This window comes from Myotis nattereri, assembly GCF_964212035.1.
Source record: "Myotis nattereri genome assembly, chromosome: 2".
Classification (NCBI taxonomy): Eukaryota; Metazoa; Chordata; class Mammalia; order Chiroptera; family Vespertilionidae; genus Myotis; species Myotis nattereri.
Window position 1 is genome coordinate 159,926,795 of NC_138076.1, and position 21,949 is coordinate 159,948,743.

At 48.1% G+C, this 21,949-nt stretch overlaps 1 protein-coding gene across 1 annotated transcript; it reads left to right on the forward strand.

Moving 5' to 3' along the window:
- Positions 1-8,363: 8,363 nt before the first annotated feature.
- On the forward strand, positions 8,364-17,669 carry LOC308514097 (retinol dehydrogenase 16-like; the record flags this gene model as incomplete). Its single annotated transcript, XM_081084142.1, has 4 exons — positions 8,364-8,676; positions 14,908-15,166; positions 16,599-16,762; positions 17,317-17,669. 4 exons carry the CDS (start codon positions 8,364-8,366, stop codon positions 17,532-17,534), a joined length of 954 nt encoding a protein of 317 aa, XP_080940268.1. The 3' UTR covers positions 17,535-17,669.
- Positions 17,670-21,949: the final 4,280 nt, after the last annotated feature.

The window sequence follows — 21,949 nt, forward strand, 5'->3', positions numbered from 1 at the left end:
TACCTCTCCCAAGTCCTACTGCGACCAGCTTCCTCTTTCCTTTAGTTGTTTGGTGTGTGTTTCTTACAGAGAAGGTCCAAAACATCCCCAAATGCCACTATGCATTGCCACAGAAGAGATGTGGCAATAGCTGTTAGATACCCACCATTTCCCAGGGAGGATTCCAAGGTGCTTTTTATTTATTTATTTATTTTAAAAAATTTTAAATATATTTTTATTGATTTCAGAGAGGAAGGGAGAAGGAGGGAGAGATAGAAACATCCATTATGAGAGAGAATCATTGATGGGCTGCCTCCTGCACGCCCCACATTGGTGATGGAGCCCGCAACCCAGGCACCTGCCCCGACTGGGAATCAAACCACGACCACCTGGTTCCCAGGTCGATGCCCAACCACTGAGCCACACTGGCCAGGGGCAAGGTACTTGTTAGGTATCGCCTCATTTAATCCTCATAATGACTCAGTGAGGTGGGTACTGTGGTAGGCAACGAAATGGAGGCAAGAGAGGCTTGACTACTTGTCTGCTAGTAGTTCGGTAAGTCCCCATTACAGTGATTCTGGACCTGGATTCCTGGCTTCAGATGGTCTGTGAGCTCCCTGAAAAGTATATACAAAACCTTGTCTGTCAAGTCATTTTTATGGGGCTTAGAGCCTTCCTTAGATTTTCAAAGAGGTCCATGGTGTCCAAAAGGTTAAAATGGCCGTCCTAGAAGAGCTTCTCACGGACAGTGGCTAGGATCAAAAAAAGGAGGGTTGGGCATATACATGTGTGTGTGCGGGGGGTGGGGGGTGGGGGTGGGGTGGGGGGGAGGTGACTCAGCACTGGGAATTCTGGGAAATTTCTTGAGTGAGGGGAAGTCCTCTTCACGAAGGCTGAGAGAAACATGGGATGATCTGGGGAGGGGGTTGAGAAAGAGGGTGCATTCTCTTTGCTTGCTAGCCCTCATCCTTCCACAAGGTGAAGGGCAACTGCTTCCTCTCTATGACTTCCCCAAGTGTGTGTGTGTGTGTGTGTGTGTGTGTGTGTGTGTGTAGGAGATGTGCAGCATTTGTCTAAGGAGAAGAAACTTGGAAAGATTGACAGATTGGAAAGGCCCTGGGTACCATTTCCCCAGGGAAACTGACAGCCTCCCAGCATGCCTCAGCTCTTCCCCCTCCTTTGGTTTCCTATCCCTTTTGTTCTCTCAAACCCCCCACCTTCTGATCCCCAGCACCTGCCCCCAGGTCTCTGCAGATGAGCTCAGTCCCTTGCTGACTCCGCATTTACTCAGTTTCGACTAACCTTTTGTTGCGCACCTAATGTGTGCCGGACAGAAATGCCCTAGAATGCCCCAGTGCGTCCCAAGGCCCTCGCCTCCTAAGGTTTTACCGTTTTGATGACAACATATGGATTCTTAGACTTCCTGAGAGTTGGAGTCGGTAGGAGAATCATCTTGATTCTCCTCCCTCATTATAAAGTAAAGGGAATGGAGGCTTTGGGAAATCTCCTATTGTCAGACAATGTAAGAAATGCAGGTGAAGACGGAGAATGAAGTGGGACATTGCAGTGTCATCTCCCTCAATATTTGTGTATCTGTTAGATGCGAGGCACGGCCAGGTGCCGGAACTATAAACACAATGTGACTCAGTCCCTGCCCTCCGGAGACTTAGAGTCCATGTTCTAGTGTTCAGCCCACTCAGGCACAGGCCATGTTGCTTCATTAGAATGAAACCGTTGCCACAGGCTTAACTGGAGCTTCTGGTTTTGTCATTTCTCTTCTTCCAAAACAATGATCATTGAGACTCTTTGTAGCCCTTGGGGAAAGGTGTTCAAGAGGTTTGGGCCCACATCCCGGAATCCTCTCCAGCAGGTCAGGTGGCTGTGAACTGGTTAGGTCTATGATCTCTGATTGTACTTCCGGGAGGACACAAACCACGGATGCTTACAGCAGGGCTCCACCAGGCCTGCAACTGGAGGGCGTTGCCAAAAGAGCTCCAATGTAACCCAGCCTTCAAGTCCCTCAGAGCCTCTGCCAGCCCCACTGCCCTCTTTTCATGGGGGGGGGGGGGTGCGGGTCTGGCCCATTCCTGTGGATGTGAGCAGGGCCTAGGCTCAACCAGGGGGGCCATGAGGAAGCTGCCCCACTTCCAGCTTCATCCCATTCTCCAGTCCACTTCCTAATCCCTACTCCTGCTGCCCTGAGGTCTGTGGTTTAGAAACCTTTATGTCTTTGGGACTGTGTCTTTGAATCTTACAGAGAGATTTCCATGAAGCTGGATGAACTGTGAGCCCAGGGGAGCTGGGGGAGAGGGCCTCCTGCACAAGTGGGAGGGGAGGGTGGCATTGACTGGCGCTCAGGGTCTGTACCTGCAGTTGGGGAGGGACAGCCTTGGGCCCCCCTCAAAGCCTGTCCTTGGAATTCTCAGAGCTCTTGCAGGATCATAGTTCAATGTCGATGCAGACTGTGTCAAGGTCAGTGACCTGAGGTCAACCACAGACTTGTTCACCACATTTCCTCACACCTGGGATTTCAAGTCTTTTTTAACCAACCTGTGTACCCAAGTATTAGCCATATTTTATACTTTTGTCTTTTGTTCAATGTGTGTGTGTGTGTGTGTGTGTGTGTGTGTGTGTTTCTCTCTTCCCCTCCATTCTTCATTATCTCTCGGTCTTTGTCTCTCTTTTCCCTCATTGAGAGTTGTTGAGTGCTCACTATGGAAGCTGTCCAGGAATCTGAAAATGTGGGTGAATATTTACAATGTCTGCAAGGAGAACATTGATGTGTGAAAACCCAGGCCTAATCTCCACTTGACCCCACGCCTGAGATTTCAGGTCTGTTTTACCCAACCAAAGGGTTCTTAGGTGTTCACTGTCTTTTACCTTTTTGTCATTTATACAAAGCGGTTTTGCTCCTCTCTTCCTCCTCATTCTTCATTCTCTCTCTGTCTGTGTCTCTCTCTTTCCCTCACTGGGACAGCATTGATGTGTGAAAAATCAAACATGCTCTCTGTGACCCACACTGTGGACTCACTAGATTTCCTCATTATCCATCCTGCCTCATCCAATGTCCTCTGCCAGGCAGGGGGCTGGGCACTAGGAATAAACCAGGAGGAAGGACTACTCCCGGTCACCACAGCTTACAGGGTCTGCACTGCCCAAACCCTGCAGACAGCACGTAGTTTTCTGTTACCTGTTCTGCCCGCTCCCCATGTCGCCTCCTCATACTGTCCTCACTCAGTTGGAAGGTGAATTGGAACCACAGCTGTGTCCTCACTGCAGGGTCTCAGCACAGTCTTGCTCTCTCCCCTCTGTGTGCCCAGGACTCTGGGGCCTGGTGAATAATGCTGGCATCTCTGTGCCCGCGGGACTCAATGAGTGGCTGACCAAACCGGACTTCGTAAAGATGCTCAATGTGAACCTGTTGGGGGTGATCGAGGTGACCCTGAGTCTGCTGCCCCTGGTGAGGACGGCAAAGGGCCGAGTGGTCAATGTCGCCAGCGTCATGGGTCGCGTATCCTTGTTTGGTGGGGGCTACTGCATCTCTAAGTACGGCATCGAGGCCTTCTCCGACTCCCTCAGGTACTGGACTGGGACAGAACCTCCCTTGGCTCTTCTGCTTCTGTGCTTCCGGGGAAGCCTTTTCCAGGGGGTTGATTTCACACAGCCTCAGAGGCTCTTCCTTCCAGATCCTTCTCACTTGCTTTATGCCAGGCATTCATTGGGAAGCACATTTTTTTTAAATCCTTGCCTGAGGATATGTTTTTATTGATTTAGAGAGAGAGGAAGGAGGAGGGGGGGAGGAGAGAGAGAGAAACATTGATCAGTTGCTTCTCATATACACCCTGATGGGGGGTTGAACCTACAATCTTTTGGTGTATGGGATGACACTCCAACCCACTGAGCCATCTGGCTAGGACTGGAAGCACCTTTTTATTGTTGTTGTTGTTTTAGATATTAGTTTGGGCCCCACACAATTAGTTTGATTCAACCTTTCCCTGCCCACAGTCAGGAAGCATCTGAGGCAGAATAGGAACTGATCTTATTCCACTGCACAGCCCATCCATGTACATACTGCTATGGTAATTGGGTTCCGGGGGCCCTGTTGTCAGGGAAGCCCCAGGGAAGCACTTTATTCAGGGGAACATCTTCATCACATCAGCAGTAGAGACTCCACTGGCTACAGGGCCGAGGATGCTGTGATGGGGGGAGCTGAGATCGCAGGCAGAGAGAGCTCCTTAGAGGACAGATGGCTTGGAGTTTGATCTGGGAGGGAAAAAAGAGGGAGGGGATTCAGGAATACAGGGAAGAAAATGGCACAGCCATGACCCATCAGCCTCAGGGGCCAACTCAGCAGACCTTGGCTGGAAGGGTGTGTCTCAATAGGGACCCTGAGAAAGAGCACCAAAAACAGTTATTAATTTGTCTTGAAAACATGGATTTCCACTGATTATATTTGCCTTAAAGTTGAAAAACTTTATTGAGGCCCAGAGAGTGAAACGGTGGCCTTTGGGAGCAGTGGGGTGTGGGTAGATGAGAGAAAGAGTCAGGTGCTTTAATGGTGGTTAATGGATGGGTGGAATGACCTGAGTAAGGATTTGAAGAGGGAAGTGAAATCTCTTCCTTCCTTCCAGAGAGCTGAGGGGCTAATGTCTCCTTTCCAGGATTTGTTAAGAGATCTGGAGCTATAGGATAAGGTAGAAGGACGGACAAACAAGTCCTGAGGCACTGGCAGGACCCAGCACTTCTCTGGTGCCTTGGGTCTCTTCTCCACCTCCCATCAGCCTCTGTGGACAGATGCAGGGATGAAAAGCATAGCCACCAGCCTGCCCCATCGGCCACAGGAGCCAGCTGTAGAGTATCTGTCCCCTCGGGTAGAGTCCTGTGATCCCACATCTTCTGTCACTACACCATGTTCCCATGCCCAGATCCCATCCTGGGCTTTCCTAGTGGAGGAGAGTAGAACCACCTCTGGATCCCAGGTTTCCATTTTCTGAAGCCTTTACTGAGCACCCACTGTGTTCTGGGCAGGAGTTCCCTAATTCCGCAGTGCTTGCTGAGGCCCGACTCTGCCTCCCCTCTTCTGACAAAGTGCTGAGTACGGGCTACACAGAGAGTGGGCATTAGCACGTAGTGAAAGATATGCATGGGCGGAGTACAAATTGGAGTTGGGGGGTACTTGCCAGGTGTCTTAGTTTTCTTCCTTTAGTTTAAAATCATGAATATGGTGCTTTCAGGGGACCCTCATGTTGTAGAACAATCTCTCTGTTCTTCGCGATACAGAGAGTGAGGTGGATGTTGCAGGGCTATTCGGTCTCAGTCCTTAGTGAGAGCTCGGTGTGAGGCATGAGGCTGCTGAGGACACGGAGATGACCGCGAGATCCTCAAGGATCTCTGCGTTCTTCAAAGCTCTGGTGTCAGCTGACTCAAGGTCAATGCATGTCTCCCACTCAGTAGCCAAGCAAGAACTTCATGTTTAATCTGAAGTCTCCGATTGCACAGTATTCTTTACACACACACATAACCAGACACACCAAACAAACTGAAATAAAATAAAGAATCATTGATTCACATAATACCTTGGCCTTACAAGTGTATGTTCAGAAGGTTTGGACTCACCCCCAAGGAGTCCTCTCCACAGTGTCAGAGAGCTGTGGGGTTATAAACCCGTGGCCCTCCATGCTAGGCTCTACACGGGGCAGAGCTGCGTCCACATGGGTCCAGTGGCCCCAAATGTGGACGGTGACTCGAGGGGCCAACTCTGAAGGTGGAACAACAACAAAGGAGACCAGTGGAAACCAGCCCACGTCTTCACCCCAGACTCTCCAAAAGGTCCCATCCCTCCTCCTTCTAGGCTCCATCCTTGGGGAGGAGCCAGGTCCAGTGTGATGAACCCGTCAGGGGCTGGGACCCATGCTATGAGACACCATGAGGTGCCCCGAGGACACCGCCCTCACTCTTTCCTCTTGCTGCCCTGGACCTTTATGAGGAGCATGGGCTCAACGACTTTCCTCCGGTAACTCTCCTCCCCTCCAGTCCCAGACCTTCACACCTAAAGGCAGGGGTGCATCTCAAAATGTTTGGATCCACACTCCAGGTAGTGGGGCTGCGTACCTATAAAACTGGAAATGAGCTTGCACAACTAACCCTCACTCCATACCCTTTCCAGAGCCCCTTTTCATTTATGATGCAATCCCCTCTTTAGGGACCCACACAAGTAATAGAAGGGGGATGTTTCGCTTTTGACAGAATTCTCCACTAAGACTCTGTGGAGCCACCAGGGGGCGCGTGTCTCCGTTCCAGCTCTCACGTTGCTCAAGCTGTGGTGCCCTGGAGCCTGGCCAACCTATCCGCCCTTGCGTTTCCTGTTAAAGTTCTACTGCAGAGAGTCACTACGGTGAGACTCCGTCTCTAGGTTGCATCTGAAGGATTTCTCGTTCTAGCCCCTGTAGCTCCCAGGTGAGTGGATGCCATCCAGATCCGTTTCTGTCTTACTGCTCTCTCCCGAACTTCCTGTGACTTTGCCCAACTGGGATGGACTCTGAAGCTCCTGGCAATCCCCAAGCAGTTATGTTGCTTTTAGGCTTCTCAAGAGTGAAGCCCTGATCCTGTGGCTGGGAGATTTCTCTGCCTCCCAGCCCTTGAGACTTAGTGGTTGAAGGAATGTGGTCACTAAGGAACAAAATCTCCATTTGCCTCCAAGAAACCGGGATTTTCCCCTTAGCAGGGTTTGGTGTCAGGATATGCTTGCCCCTTGGCTCCCTAAGGGCTCCAGGCCTCCTTCCTTCCTCCTTCCTCCTCCTTCCCTATCTCGGGAAAGTTTTGTAGCCGGGTGCTGGCAGTCACCCCAGGGAGCAGGGACAGGGTGGTTTCTGCAGGGCCAGCAGGTGCCATCCTGCTGCCGCCTCCCACCATGAGGGACAAACTCTCAGAACTACACAGTAGCTCTCTGCAGACCAGAGTTACAGCTGAAGGCTGGATCTGCCCCTGCCTGTCTCTGTCTCTTCTGCTTGCTGGCATATGTCCAGGCATCTGAATCTCTGGTTTCTTCAAGGAAGCCTCTCCCTTCTCCCAGTGCCTCTACTCTTCCCTGCTTACCAGTCAGAACTGTGAAACTGTGGACAGTGAGTGAGGCCCCCAGAGCTTGGAACTGGCTTCTTCTGTCCCTGTCCCACACTGCAGCCTCATTCAACCCCCTGGTCCACCCCCTTGTATGAAATGGTTTCCTTATCTCACCCTGAAGTCCCTCAGGGACAGCTGGTCTGGGCTCCAGTGTCCAGTCCTTTCTTTAGTCCCATGAGGGGGCAGATGTCTCCACCTCCCCATCGTCACCCCGATACAAAGTGGACTGAGACCTTTGTGGTTACTGGGGTTTACAGCCTCCCTGATGGTGAAGTTAAGGACCCATACGTGGTCCCTGTTTAAGCGGATCCTTTCAACCTTCGGAGTCTGGGTCTGGGTCTGGATTCTGCACGTGTGGCTGACAGGGAAGACCCTCAGCACACGGCAGAGGGCCAGGACTGTGGACAAGGCATCTTCGTGGAGTGAGAGGGAAGCCGTTAGACCTTCTTTCCTTAGGTCCTTCCTTTCCACCCTCCCAGGTGCTGGGAGAAGCTTCTCTGAGTGTGGCTGCCTCATTCCCTTCTTCTCCGATTGTTTGCCTCTGAGGTAGTCAGACACCCTCCTGTCTCCTGAACACCTTTCTGCCCAAGAGTTTGTACATCAGCAGGGGACATTATACGCCTTTCCCTGTCTTTCTCATCCAAACTTAGTTTTCTAAGCAGAGCTCAGTTTCCTTAGGAGTGAATTCTGTGCGGAGCCAAATGAGAAGAACCTCAGAGGCTCCGCCCACTGCCAAGGTCACATGGTAGTTGGAACAGAGATGGATGTTGAGCTCACGTGTGTCTTGATTCAAAGTGCGTCCTCTTTGTGAAACTCTCCAGTAGGTCAGGGAGACGAGGGTACCAGACTTGGGCAGAAAAATAGGAAGAAGACAGTGCTGGACCATGAGACCATGATCATAGGGGTCTCCAGTTTAGGGCAGGTTGATGGGGGAAAGAAGAGAGGAGGGAAAGAGGGAGGAGTGGAGAACCAAATCAGGTGGATGGGAAAACTTTGCTCAGGCCCAGGGATTTCCTGAGCAATGCAATGTCACCTATTGGAAATGGTGTAGGTGTGCCAAAGATCATACAAATTGGGCAAAAATCGATCATATCACTAAACAAACATATAAATACTAAACAAGATGAACAGGAGAGACCTGAGGACTCCATGCCAGAGTGCCTGGAGCTGGTGTGCTAACTTATACCCTGTGCTCCTAGATCCTCCTGACTGAACACTGGCCACATTCTCACTTCACCCTTGCCTACCGCCTATCCCGGGAAGCCATGTGGCTGTACCTGGCAATCCTCTTGGGCCTGTACTACCTTCTGCGCTGGTCCCGGGAGCGACAGGTGGTGAGCCACCTGCGAGACAAGTATGTGTTCATCACGGGCTGTGACTCGGGCTTCGGGAACCTGCTGGCCAGGCAGCTGGACCTACGAGGCTTGAGGGTGCTGGCTGCATGTCTGACAGAAAAGGGGGCCGAGCAGCTGAGGGGCAAGACGTCAGACAGGCTGGAGACGGTGATCCTGGATGTCACCAGCACAGAGAGCATCGCTGCGGCCACCCAGTGGGTGCAGGAGCGCACGGGGGACAGAGGTATCACACAGGTTTCTCAAGTCTGTTTCTTCTCTCCTGTCAAGGGAAGACCCCTTGCTACCTGGGGAAGGACCCAATGTGTTTACTAGGACTTGAAATCCCACTAGCGCTCTTCACCTCACCAGCATACCAGCTGAGCCTCTTCTGGGTCCACTGCCCTAGCCTCTGACTTTGGAGCTCTGTAGCTTGGGGAGAGTTGGTGCTGATGAGAACTTGTCCCTGCAGAATCCTTGTCTGTGGTTCTGAATTTCTAGATGCTGAGTGCCCTGGGGAGATGAGGGCCACGTTCTGGAGGCGGGTGGAGAAGGGGGCACTAGCTTGAAGCTTAAATGGGTGGCAGCGTTGGAGCTGGGCTACTGTTCTCAGCACATTAACATGTTCTTGTTGGTGAGTCTTAATCATCCGGTCAGGGAGTTGATGTCACCCATTTTCAGGTGACAACACTGAGATTTTAGGAGGGTCAGAAAGGAAAGTCAGAAACCTAATGTTTGTGTCCTCTCTCTTTTACTACAATTATGCCTTTCACCTTAAGGGAAAAGAAAAAAAGACAGTGATTTCATTTATCTAAGAAATGTAAAACACGATCAATGTAGAGAATATGGAAAGCACAGGGATAGAGAAAACACACCCATAATCTCACAACCTAGAAATAATGCTGTTAACATTTTGACATATATTATATTTTGTCCATAGTTTGTATCCTATTCTGTGCATTAGTAGAAGATGAGCCATTATACAACATAATGAAATTTCTTCAAAAACATTAATTTAAAAAATCAATTACAGTTGACATTATATTCGTTTCAGGTGTACAGAATAGTGCTTAGACATTTATATGACTTACAAAGTGATCCCCCAACAAATCTAGTATCCACCTTGTACCACACATAATTATTACAATAATATTGACCTATTCTCTATGCCGCACTTTACTCTCTGTGACTATTTCATACCTGCCCCTTTGCTTTTTTTCCCCTTTTAATCTTTATTGTTGAAAGTATTAAGTAGATCCTCCTTTGTCCCCCATGAATCTCTTCCAGCCTACTCCTGGCCCCCGCTTTACCCCAAACCCAGTCCCCACCCCCCCCTTGTCTGTGTCCACAGGTTATGCATATATGCATACAAGTTCATTGGTTGATCTCTTCCCACCCACCTTCCCCTGCCTTTGTACTTCTTAATCCCTTCACCTTTTTCACCCAATCACCCATGACCCTCCCACCTGGCAATCATCAATTTGTTTTCTGTATTTATGAGTTTGTTTCTGTTTTGCTTGTTCATTTAAATTCCACATATAAGTGAAATCACATGGTATTTGTTTTTCTCTATCTGACTTATTTCACTTAGCTTATATAATACTCTCTAGGTCCATCCATGCTGTCCAAACTGGTAAGATTTCCTTCTTTTGTAAGGCTGAGTAATATCTCGTTATGTATGTACTACTTCATTATCCAGTTGTCTATTGCTGGCCACTTAGGCTGCTTCCATAACTTATTATGTAGCTACTGTAGCTAATGCTGCAATGAACATAGGGATGCATATATCTTTTCCAATTAGTGTTTTGGATTTTTTTTGGAGAAATACCATTAGGGGGATTGCTGGGTTACATGGTAGTTCTATTTTTAATTTTTTGAGGAACCTCCATACTGTTTTTCATAGTGGCTACACCAATTTGCAATTCCAACAACAGCGCACAGTGTTTCCTTTTTCTTCACATCCTTGCCAACATTTGTTGTTTGTTGATATTTAAAACATATATTTATTGATTTCAGATATGAAGGGAGAGGGAGAGAGAGTGAAACATCAATGATCAGAGAGAATCATTGATAAGCTGCCTCCTGCACGCCCCACACTGGGCATCAAGCCCACAACCTGGGCATGTGCCCTAACCGGGAATTGAACCATGACCTCCTGGTTCATAGGTCGATGATCAACCACTGAGCTCCCCTTCTTTCCTCCTGCTGGGCTGTTTGTTGATTTTTTGATGATAGCTGTTCTGACAGATGTGAGGTGATATTCCACTTTGGTTTTAATTTGTTTTTCGGATAATTAGTGATGTTGACCACCTTTTCATATGTCTACTGGCCAGCTTTATGTCCTCTTTGGAGAAATATCTATCAGGTCCTCTGCCCATTTTTTAATCGGATTGTTTGTCTTTTTGGTGTTAAGATGAATTCCTTATAAATTTTGGATATTAACCCCTTACTGGATACGTCATTGGTGAATATATTTGCCCATTCTGTAGGTTGTCTTTTCGTCTCATTTATAGTGTCCTTTGCTGTGCAAAAACCTTTTAGTTTGATGTAGTCCCATTTGTTTATTTTTTTTCTTTTGTTTCCCTTCCCTGAGAAGACATATCCAAAAATTATTTGGAAGACCTGCATCAAAGAGTTTACTGTCTATGTTTTTCTTGTAGGAGTTTTATGGTTTTGAGTCTGACATTTAAGTCTTTAATTCATTTATTCTTGTATTGGGTGTAAGAGAGTAGTCTAGTTTAATTTTTGAGAACGTGTTTGTTCAGATTTTCCAATATCATTTATTGAAGAGACTGTCTTTATCCCATTGTATAGTCTTGCCTCCTTTGTCATAAATTGCTTGACCGATAGGTGTGGGTTTATTTCATGGCTCTCTATTCTATTCCATTGATCTATGTGTCTGTTTTTATGTCAGTATCATGCTTTTTTAAAAAATTGAATTTATTGTAGTGACATTGGTTAATAAAATAATGTAAGTTTCAGATATACAATTCTACATACAGTACATCATCTGTATATTGCATTTGTATTTACCACTCCAAGTCAAGTCTTCCTCCATCACCAATTATCCCCTCTTGACTCTCTTCTACCTCCTGCATTTCCCATTCTTCTAGCAGTCACCATGCTATTGTCTGTGTCCATGAGTCTTTCTTCTTTTTCTTTGCTCAATCCCTTCACCTCCTCACCCAGCTCCCAACCCCCTCCTCTCCGACACCTACTATGTTCTTTTGATTAGTATAGTCCTGTAGTATTGTTTGTTATCGGATAGCATGATACTTTCCAAACTATTCTTCGTTCTGACGATCGCTTTGACTAGTCAGGGCCTTTTGTGGTTCCATATAAGTTTGAGTACTATTTTTAGTTCTGTGAAAAATGCCAATGGTATTTTGGTAGGGATTGCTTTGAATCTATAGATTGATTTCAATAGTATGGACATTTTGAAAGACTGCATTGAATCTATAGGTTGAATTGATAGTATGGACATTTTAACAAGGGTAATTATAACTATACATTAGCATGGTATATGCTTCTATTTATTTGTATCTTCTTCAATTTCTTTCTTTAATTGCTTATAATTTTCTGAGTACAGATCTTTTACTTCTTTAATTCAATTGATTCCTAGGTTTTTGGTGTGTTTTTTAAAAATGAAATTTTAAATGAGATTGCTTTCTTTTCTTTTCTTTTTTTAATATTTTTTATTGATTAAGATATTACATATGTGTACCCTCTACCCCCCCCCCCCACCCCGCTCATCCCCTCACCCCCCCGTTGTCCGTGTCCATTGGTTAGGCCTATATGCTTGCATATAAGTCCTTTGGTTGATCTTTCCCCCTTGCCCCCACCCTCCCCTACCTTCCCTCCAAGGCCCGACAGTCCAATCAATGCCTCTCCGTCTCTGGATCAGTCCTTGTTCATCAGTTTATGTTATTCATTATATTCCACAAATGAGTGACATCCTGTGGTATTTATCCGCTCTCCAGTTCCATCCATGCTGTGGCAAATGGTAAGAGTTCCTTTTTCTTCTTCCTCTTCTTAAAGAATACCTTTCAGCATTTCATATAATGCTGGTTTGGTGGTGATGAACTCCTTTAGCTTTTTCTTATCCGTGAAGCTCTTTATCTGACCTTCTATTCTGAATGATAGCTTTGCTGGATAAAGTAATCTTGGTTGCAGGTTCTTGCTATTCATCTCTTTGAATATTTCTTGCCACTCTCTTCTGGCCTGCATGGTTTCTGTTGAGAAATCAGCTGACAGTCGAATGGGTACTCCCTTGTAGGTAACTGACTGTCTTTCTCTTGCTGCTTTTAAAATTCTCTCTTTATCTTTTGCTCTTGGCATTTTAATTATGATGTGTCTTGGTGTGGTCCTCTTTGGATTCCTTTTGTTTGGGGTTCTCTGTGCTTCCTGGACTTGTAGGTCCATTTCTTTCACCAGGTAGGGGAAGTTTTCTGTCATTATTTCTTCAAAAAGGTTTTCAATATCTTGCCCTCTCTCTCCTTCTGGTACCCCTATAATTCTGATGTTGGTACGCTTGAAGTTGTCCCAGAGGTTCCTTACACTCTCTTCATATTTTTTTAATCTCTTTTCTTTTTTCTTTTTCAGTTGGGTATTTTTTGTTTCTTTGTATTTCAAATCTTTGACTTGATTCTTGGGATCCTCTTGTCTGCTGTTGGATCTCTGTAAATTATTCTTTATTTCAGTCAGTGTATGCTTAATTTCTAGTTGGTCCTTTTTCATGTCCTCCATGGTCTCACTATACTCCTTGAGGGATTCATTAAATTTATCGGCGGTTTCCATAAAATTCTTGAAAAACCTTATAAACGTGGCCTTGAACTCTATATCCAGTCATTTGCATTCCTCCGTTTCTGCCATTTGTGACCTGTTTCTTTGTCTCCGCATTTTGGCTGCTTCCCTGTGTTGATAGAGTGGCCCTGCGCACCAGGTGTCCTGTAGGGCCCAGTGGCTCAGCCTCCCCAGTTACCTGGGGTGGACACTCTTGGTGCACTCTTGGTGCCTTGGTTGTTGTAGAATCACTGGGAGGAATTGACCTCCAGGCCAATTGGCTGTGGGAATCAGCTGTGTCTGAAGTGGGAGAATGGTCCCCCTCTGACCACTGGGTACAGTGGCTCCTGGATCTAAGGAGGTGCTAATTCAGCCCCTGCCTGAGGCCACACAGCAGGAGCCACGAAGAGGCTCAGCTGTGAAGCAATGCAAGCCGCTGCGGGGCCTTGGGCCTTCTCTTGGAAGTTCCGGGTCTGCTTGGCTGGGCTGTAGTTAGGTACATTCACATGCAAAAGCCTCTGCCGCAGCCTGGGTGGGGCGGGGTCTCAGGGAGTCAAAGGGCGGAGAAAGCAGCTATGGTGATTCTCTGCGCCCGGAGTCGCGCGTCTCAGTGTCCCGGTAACGGCTGCAAGCACCTCTGAGGGAGAGCCGCACTCAAGTTCGCCCGCTGCCGCCTGACAGAGCAGCTTCTCCCCGTATGAGTCCTGGGTCCCCAGAGACTTCCCGGAACTGGAGTTCAGAGCAGTCGGGAGCTTGTGATTCAAAGAGACAGCTGCGTCCTCAAGTGCCACCCCCTTTCCGCGCGCGAGCCGCCGCCGTACCTCTGCACTTCACCTCCGCAGCTCCTCTGGCTCTCAGCGTGCTTTTCTTTTCTTCTAGTTGTAGAAATTACACTCAGCCAGCGTTCCTGTTGTTCTGGACGATGTTTCCTCCTTCCTTTGGGATATTTTTCAATTGTTGTGTGAGGCGACAATTTCCTGGTGTTTATCTATGCTGCCATCTTAGTTTCTCTCCGAGATTGCTTTCTTAATTTCCCTTTCTGATGGTTCATTATTGGTATATAAAAATGCAGCCAAACCTTGGCCTTGCGGCTCAGTCAATTGGAACATCATCCAAGGTCCATCCCTAGAAGGGGCAGGTATGGAAGGCAACCGAATCAATGTTCTCTCTTCTCTCTCTCTCTCCACAGTCCTCTCTTTAAAATCAATAAGCAGCCCTGGCAGGTTAGGTTCAGTGGATAGGAGCATCATCCTGAGGACTGAAGGGTCCTGGGTTCAATTCTGGTCAAGGACATGACCTGGTTGCAGGCTCAATCCCCAGTAGGGGGTGTGCAGGAGGCAGCCCATCGATGATTATCTCTCATCATTAATGTTTCTATCTCTCTCTCTCCCTCTCCCTTCCTCTCTGAAACCAATAAAAATATATTTAAAATAAAATAAAATCAATAAGCATATCCTCATGCTGGGCACTAGGAATAAACAAGGAGGAAGGACTACTCCCTGTCACCACAGCTTACAGGGTCTGCACTGCCCCAAACCCTGCAGACAGCATGTAGTTATCTGTTACCTGTTCTGCCCGCTCCCCATGTCGCCTCCTCATACTGTGCTCACTCAGTTGGAAGGTGAATTGGAACCACAGCTGTGTCCTCACTGCAGGGTCTCAGCACAGTCTTGCTCTCTCCCCTCTGTGTGCCCAGGACTCTGGGGCCTGGTGAATAATGCTGGCATCTCTGTGCCCACGGCACCCAATGAGTGGCTGACCAAACCAGACTTCGTAAAGATGCTCAATGTGAACCTGTTGGGGGTGATCGAGGTGACCCTGAGTCTGCTGCCCCTGGTGAGGACGGCAAAGGGCCGAGTGGTCAATGTCGCCAGCGTCATGGGTCGCGTATCCTTGTTTGGTGGGGGCTACTGCATCTCTAAGTACGGCGTTGAGGCCTTCTCCGACTCCCTCAGGTACTGGACTGGGACAGAACCTCCCTTGGCTCTTCTGCTTCTGTGCTTCCGGGGAAGCCTTTTCCAGGGGGTTGATTTCACACAGCCTCAGAGGCTCTTCCTTCCAGATCCTTCTCACTTGCTTTGTGCCAGGCATTCATTGGGAAGCACTCTTTTGTCTTCTGGGGGTCTGTTTGGGCCTCAGGGCAATGGAGTTGATTCAACCTGTCCCTGCCCACAGTCACGAAGCATCTGAGGCAGAACTGGCACTAATATAATTCCACTGCATAGCCCATCCGTGTACATAACTGCTATGGTAATTGGGTTCCGGGGGCCCTGTTGTCAGGGAAGCCCCAGGGAAGCACTTTAATCAGGGGAACATCTTCATCACATCAGCGGTAGAGACTCCACTGGCTACAGGGCTGAGGATGGCTGTGATGGGGGGGAGCTGAGACCGCAGGCAGAGAGAGCTCCTTAGAGGACAGATGGCCTGGAGGTTGAACTGGGTGGGAAAGAAGAGGGAGGGGTGTGAGGAGCATGGGAAAGATAAAATGGACACAGCCCAGTTTTTTGTTTGTTTTTTTTTAAATATATTTTATTGATTTTTTACAGAGAGGAAGGAAGAGAGATAGTTAGAAACATCGATGAGAGAGAAACATCGATCAGCTGCCTCCTGCACATCTCCTACTGGGGATATGCCCGCAACCCAGGTACATGCCCTTGACCAGAATCGAATCTGGGACCTTTCAGTCCGCAGGCCGACGCTCTATCCACTGAGCCAAACCGGTTTCGGCTATTTTATTGATTTTTTACAGACAGGAAGGGAGAGGGATAGAGAGTTAAAAACATTGATTAGAGAGAAACATCAATCAGCTGCATCTTGCAACCCCCCACTGCGGATATGCCCACAACTAAGGTACATGCCCTTGACCAGAATCGAATCTGGGACCATTCAGTCTGCTGGCCGACACTCTATCCAATGAGCCAAACTTGTTAGGGTTGAGGATGGCTGTGATGCGGGGGAGCTGAGACTGAGGCAGAGAGAGCTCCTTAGATGACAGATGGCCTGGATGTTGACCTGGGTGGGAAAGAAGAGGGAGGGGTGTGAGGAGCATGGGAAAGATAAAATAGGCACAGCCCAGTTTTTTATTGCATGTGACAGAAATACCAGGGGATAGAATTTAAGTGGTGCCTTTCAGCAGAATTGGTAGGATTTAGAGTTATAAGCAAATGTATGTAAATACTTGTAAAAATACTCAAACTCTGTAGGGAGGCAATATTATCATCATAAATTGTCTCCTCCTGTCTGCTGCACTTCACAACTCCCCAGACTTTTGAGCTTAATCTACTGCAATCTTGTATTGGTGTTTTATTGGGGTGGGTTTTTTTCCAGGTATTGTTTTCTTTTATAAGACCTCTGAAGCCTTTGCCTCTCTGTCGGTTTGCCTTGCAGGAGGGAGCTCTCCCACTTTGGGGTGAAAGTGGCTATCATTGAGCCGGGTTTCTTCAAGACTTTTGTGACCAGTCCTCCGGTGATTTCTAGGAGCTACCAAGAGGCATGGGATAAGGCCAGCCCAGAGGTCAAGGAGGCCTATGGAGAGAGGTTTCTGGCACGCAGTAAGTGGGCCTTGTGTTTCATGGGGATAGAAGCAAACCATTTCTCTGAAGTCTAGATTCATGGTTAGTACAACCTTAGTCTTAGGTCCAACCTCTGTGCTTTGACTCACCCACAATCGGGGGACCTATAATTCTATCTCGCTGGTCCCATGTTGTCAACTGGTAACCTAAGGAAAGGGTCCAGGCTTGTTAGACGTGGCACCACGGTCTCATGTGAGCTTCTCATTTTGTTGAGGATGAAACTAAAGCCAGAGAGAAAAGACACCCGTGAGCTCCTGGTCAGCAAGTATAAGAGCAGCTGGCTTTCAGGCACTGAGATTCCCAGTGTCTGTGGAGACCTGCAGTTATGTGTTCCACATATTCCTAGGAGTGAAGCCAGAGGTGGATTAGAGTGAAACAGGTGTGCCTGGGGGACGAGGGGGGCACCCTCTAAAGAATTTGGGTGGATTCAATGTAGGAGACCAGGAATTCTAGAAACTCATTCTGTAAGGTGATCTAAAGGTGGGAGTGGTTGGAGATGGGAATACATCTGGATCCTTTCTCATTCTGGACAGCCCTGAAAGCAGTTGGATCGTTGGATAGAATGTGCACACCTGATCTGTCCTTGGTGACGAACTGCATGGAACATGCTCTGACCGCCTGCTATCCCCGCACCCGATACTCACCTGGCTGGGATGCCAAGCTCATCTACCTTCCCATGAGCTACATGCCCACCTTCCTGGTGGATGCCATGATCAACTGGAGCAAGCCAAGACCTGCTAAGGCCAAGTGACCCAAGATTGTGGTGCATAGTAGGGGGGAATTGGGTACTGTGTGAGGGAGGAGATGCATCTGTAGAGAGAAGTATGGTGCATTGTTGTTCACATTCTCAAATACTATTATTAAAGTAAAATTAAATAATTGATTCAAAGAATATACATTTTTTTAAAATGTATTTTATTGATTTTTTACAAAGAGGAAGGGAGAGGCATAGAGTCAGAAACATGGACGAGAGAGAAACATCAATGAGTTGCCTCCTGCACATCCCCTACTGGTGATGTTCCTGCAACCAAGGTACATGCCCTTGACCAGAATCGAACCCAGGATCCTTCAGTCTGCAGGCCGACGCTCTATCCACTGAGCCAAGTCAATTAGGGTGAATATACATTTCTTTAAAGCCAGGGAAGGTTTCTGAGCAGGACACGGACTAATGTTGCAGAACCTTGTTCTTTCCAATATTCCTAAGGCCAAACTCTGCCAGCCACTTCACCATCCACAACTCACCCTGTGTTGTCGTCACAATTAGCTAGTTATTAATATAAGGAAGGAAGCAAACGGGAATCAAATCATCAGCTTAATAAACTAAGGAGTTGGATCAAACACTAAGCAGAATAAACTGGGAAGCTGAAGCACACACCAGGACAGCATTCCAATGAGTTTGCAGGGAAGCTATAGCATATACAGACTCATCACACACTGCAGGGGCTGCCACGGAGGAGACTTACTCCTCAGAGCTGACAGGAAAATCACCCGAGGTGCTGCCCTGCTGCCCAGCCTGGATTCCCAGGAAGGAGGAGAGGAAATTCCTCTGCTGGGCACGTGAGCAGTAGAAACCAGGTGATGTAACAGAACTTTTGGACATGCGCAATCAAAGCTGTTAGCACAGGAAGGAGGTGATTCCTTTTGGACATGCTCAGTGAGAGCCAGGGTGATGCCAGAGGGGCAGAGCCTAGCCTGGGAAAAACTGGGAAGGTGATCAGATTGGATAGAGAGCTTGGAACCCCAGTATAACCAGGAAAGGGATTGGTTGGGAGGAGAGCCCCTCGCCCCCTGCACCCGCCTCCCCCCACACATACACACTCAAGCCTGGAAGAATCAGAAAGCTGGTTGGATGGACTAAATGACACCTTGTTCTTTACTGTGAACCAAGAAAATATGGAGAGTTAACGGCCCTATGACTGTTGCTTCTAGACCCTTCCCGTCCTCTATGTCCCTGAGGGTGTAGTAATGCACTTCACCCCAAATAAAATCCTGCCATCACATTTATTTATTTACCAGAGGCCCGATGCATGTAACTTGTGCAAGGGGCTCGGCCCTCACAACCCCAGCTTTGTCCCGAAGGTCGTCCGGAAGCTTGTCCGGCCTAATTAGCAGATTACACTTTTATTATAATAGATTTTTCCCATCACATTTAAACTCCACATATGTGCCTTTTGAAATTCTTTTCTCTCAACACCACAAAACAACCCGTTTTCACCAGTAACACCTGCCCCTGCCAATGAGATCTACGGGTCTGTATTACAATCCTCTGTCTCCCCTCCGTCTCCTCCAGACAAGTTTCCTGCAAGCTGAGTGGGCTTGGGACTTAGAGAATGGGCCAAGGGTGGCCTTTGGAGGGTGAGAGGAGACAGTGACACTTCCTGGAGCCAAGGGTGCAGTGTACACGAGGTGTGGCAGGAGGCCTCCTCACCTTTTCCCAAAGCCTGCCCTGAGCATGCACTCCAGGGTGAACTTTGGAATTTCCCAGCATAGCAGGGGAACTTGACTTGCTGAGCAGATATTGCCTTGGGATTGATGCAGGTTGTCTCAAAGCTCGGCTCTTGGTGTTCAATGCCGGCCTATCTCTATTTAACCCCAGTCCTGGGATTTCAGTGTATCTTCCCCAACCAGGGTTTGGAAAGTAATTAATCACGGTTTTTCTTTTTCTCATCTTTCCCTCCCCCCACCCCCCCGTTTCCTTTCTCTTCTCTAGTTTTCCCTTCATTACTGTCTCTTACCCCTTTCTCTCTACCTGTCTCTATGTCTCTCCAATAAGATAGTGTTGAATACTACTCTATCTCAAACTCCGTCCATGCACTTAACAAAGATGGGCGTATTGCCTATTGTGTGCCAGACAGAGGAGCAGAAAAGTGAGAAGGACCATCCCTGCCATTTAGTAGCTAAACACGTTCGCAAACTCTGACTCCCTGTAACCACCACGTTCCTGTTTCCTCTCCCACACTCTTTGTCCTTATACCAGGCATCACACTGTGGTTGACTTAATAAAATAAACGTAATTGGAATGTAAATTGGAACCACACATGTGTTCTCACTACAGGGTCACAGCACAGTATTGCTCTCTTACTCCCACTGTGCCCAGGACTCTGGGGCCTGGTGAATAATTGGCATGTCTGTGCCCACGGCACCCAAGGAATGGCTGACCAAACAAGACTTCATAACAATGCTCAGTGTGAACCTGTTGGGGGTGATCGAGGTGACCCTGTGTCTGCTACCCCTGGTGACATAAGCAAGGGGCACGGTGGTCAACGTCTCCAGCATCTTGGGTGAGTGTCCGTGTAAGGTGGGGGTACTGCATCTCCAAGCACAGTGTTGAGGTCTTCTCTGACTCCTTCAGGTTTCGGGCTGGGACAGGGGCCCTCCCTCAGTCCTGCTGCTTCTGTGCTTTTGGAGAGGACTTTTCTAAGGGGATGATTTCACACAGCCTCAGAACCTTCCAGATCCTTTTCTCTTGCTTTGTGCCAGGCATTCATTGGGAAGCACTTTGTTTTTATCCTTGCCTGAGGATATGTTTTTATTGACGAGAGGGAGAGAGAGAGAGAGAGAGAGAGAGAGAGAGAGAGAGAGACAGAGAGACAGAGAAACATTGATCGGTTGCTTCTCATTTGCTTCTCATACACACCCTGACAGGAGATTGAACCCACAATCTTTTGGTGTATGGGATGACACTCCAACCCATGGAGCCATCTGGATAGGACTCGAAGCACCTTTTTTATTGTTGTTGTTTTAGATATTATTTTGGGCCCCACACAATTAGTTTGATTGAACCTGTCCCTGCCCACAGTCAGGAAGCATCTGAGGCAGAACTGGAACTGATCTTATTCCACTGCACAGCCCATCCGTGTACATAACTGCTATGGTAATTGGGTTCTGGGGGCCCTGTTGTCAGGGAAGTACTTTATTCAGGGGAGCATCTTCATCACATCAGCAGTAGAGACTCCACTGACTACAGGGCTGAGGATGGCTGTGGTGCGGGGGAGCTGAGATCGCAGGAGAGAGCGCCTTAGAGGACAGATGGCCTGGAGGTTGACCTGAGAGGGAAAGAAGAGGCAGTGGATTCAGGAATACAGGGAAGAAAATGGCACAGCCATGACCCATCAGCCTCAGGAGCCAACTCAGCAGATCTTGGCAGGAAGGGTGTGTCTCAATAGGGACCCTGAGAAAGAGCACCAAAACCAGTTATTGATTTTTCCTGAAAACATGGATTTCCACTGATTATATTTGCCTTAAAGTTGAAAAACTTTATTGAGGCCCATAGTGAAACGGTGGCCTTTGGGAGCAGTGGGGTGTGGGTAGATGAGAGTAAGAGTCAGGTGCTTTAACGGTGGTTAATGGATGGGTGGAATGACCTGAGTAGGGATTTGACGAGTGAAGTGAAATCTCTTCCTTCCTTCCAGAGAGCTGAGGGGCTAATGTCTCCTTTCCAGGATTTGTTAAGAGATCTGGAGCTATAGGATAAGGTAGAAGGACGGACAAACAAGTCCTGAGGCACTGGCAGGACCCAGCACTTCTCTGGGTGCCTCGGGTCTCTTCTCCACCTCCCATCAGCCTCTATGGACAGACACAGGGGTGAAAAGCACAGCCACCAGCCTGTCCCATCGGCCACAGGAGCCAGCTGTAGAGTATCTGTCCCCTCATGTAGAGTCCTGTGATCCCCATCTTCTGTCACTACACCATGTTCCCATGCCCATCCTGGGCTTTCCTAGTGGAGGAGAGTAGAACCACCTCTGGATCCCAGGCTTCCATTTTCTGAAGCCTTTACTGAGCACCCACTGTGTTCTGGGCAGGAGTTCCCTAATTCCGCAGTGCTTGCTGAGGCCCGAGTCTGCCTCCCCTCTTCTGACAAAGTGCTGAGTACGGGCTACACAGAGAGTGGGCATTAGCACGTAGTGAAAGATATGCATGGGCGGAGTACAAATTGGAGTTGGGGGGTACTTGCCAGGTGTCTTAGTTTTCTTCCTTTAGTTTAAAATCATGAATATGGTGCTTTCAGGGGACCCTCATGTTGTAGAACAATCTCTCTGTTCTTCGCGATACAGAGAGTGAGGTGGATGTTGCAGGGCCATTCGGTCTCAGTCCTTAGTGAGAGCTCGGTGTGAGGCATGAGGCTGCTGAGGACACGGAGATGACCGCGAGATCCTCAAGGATCTC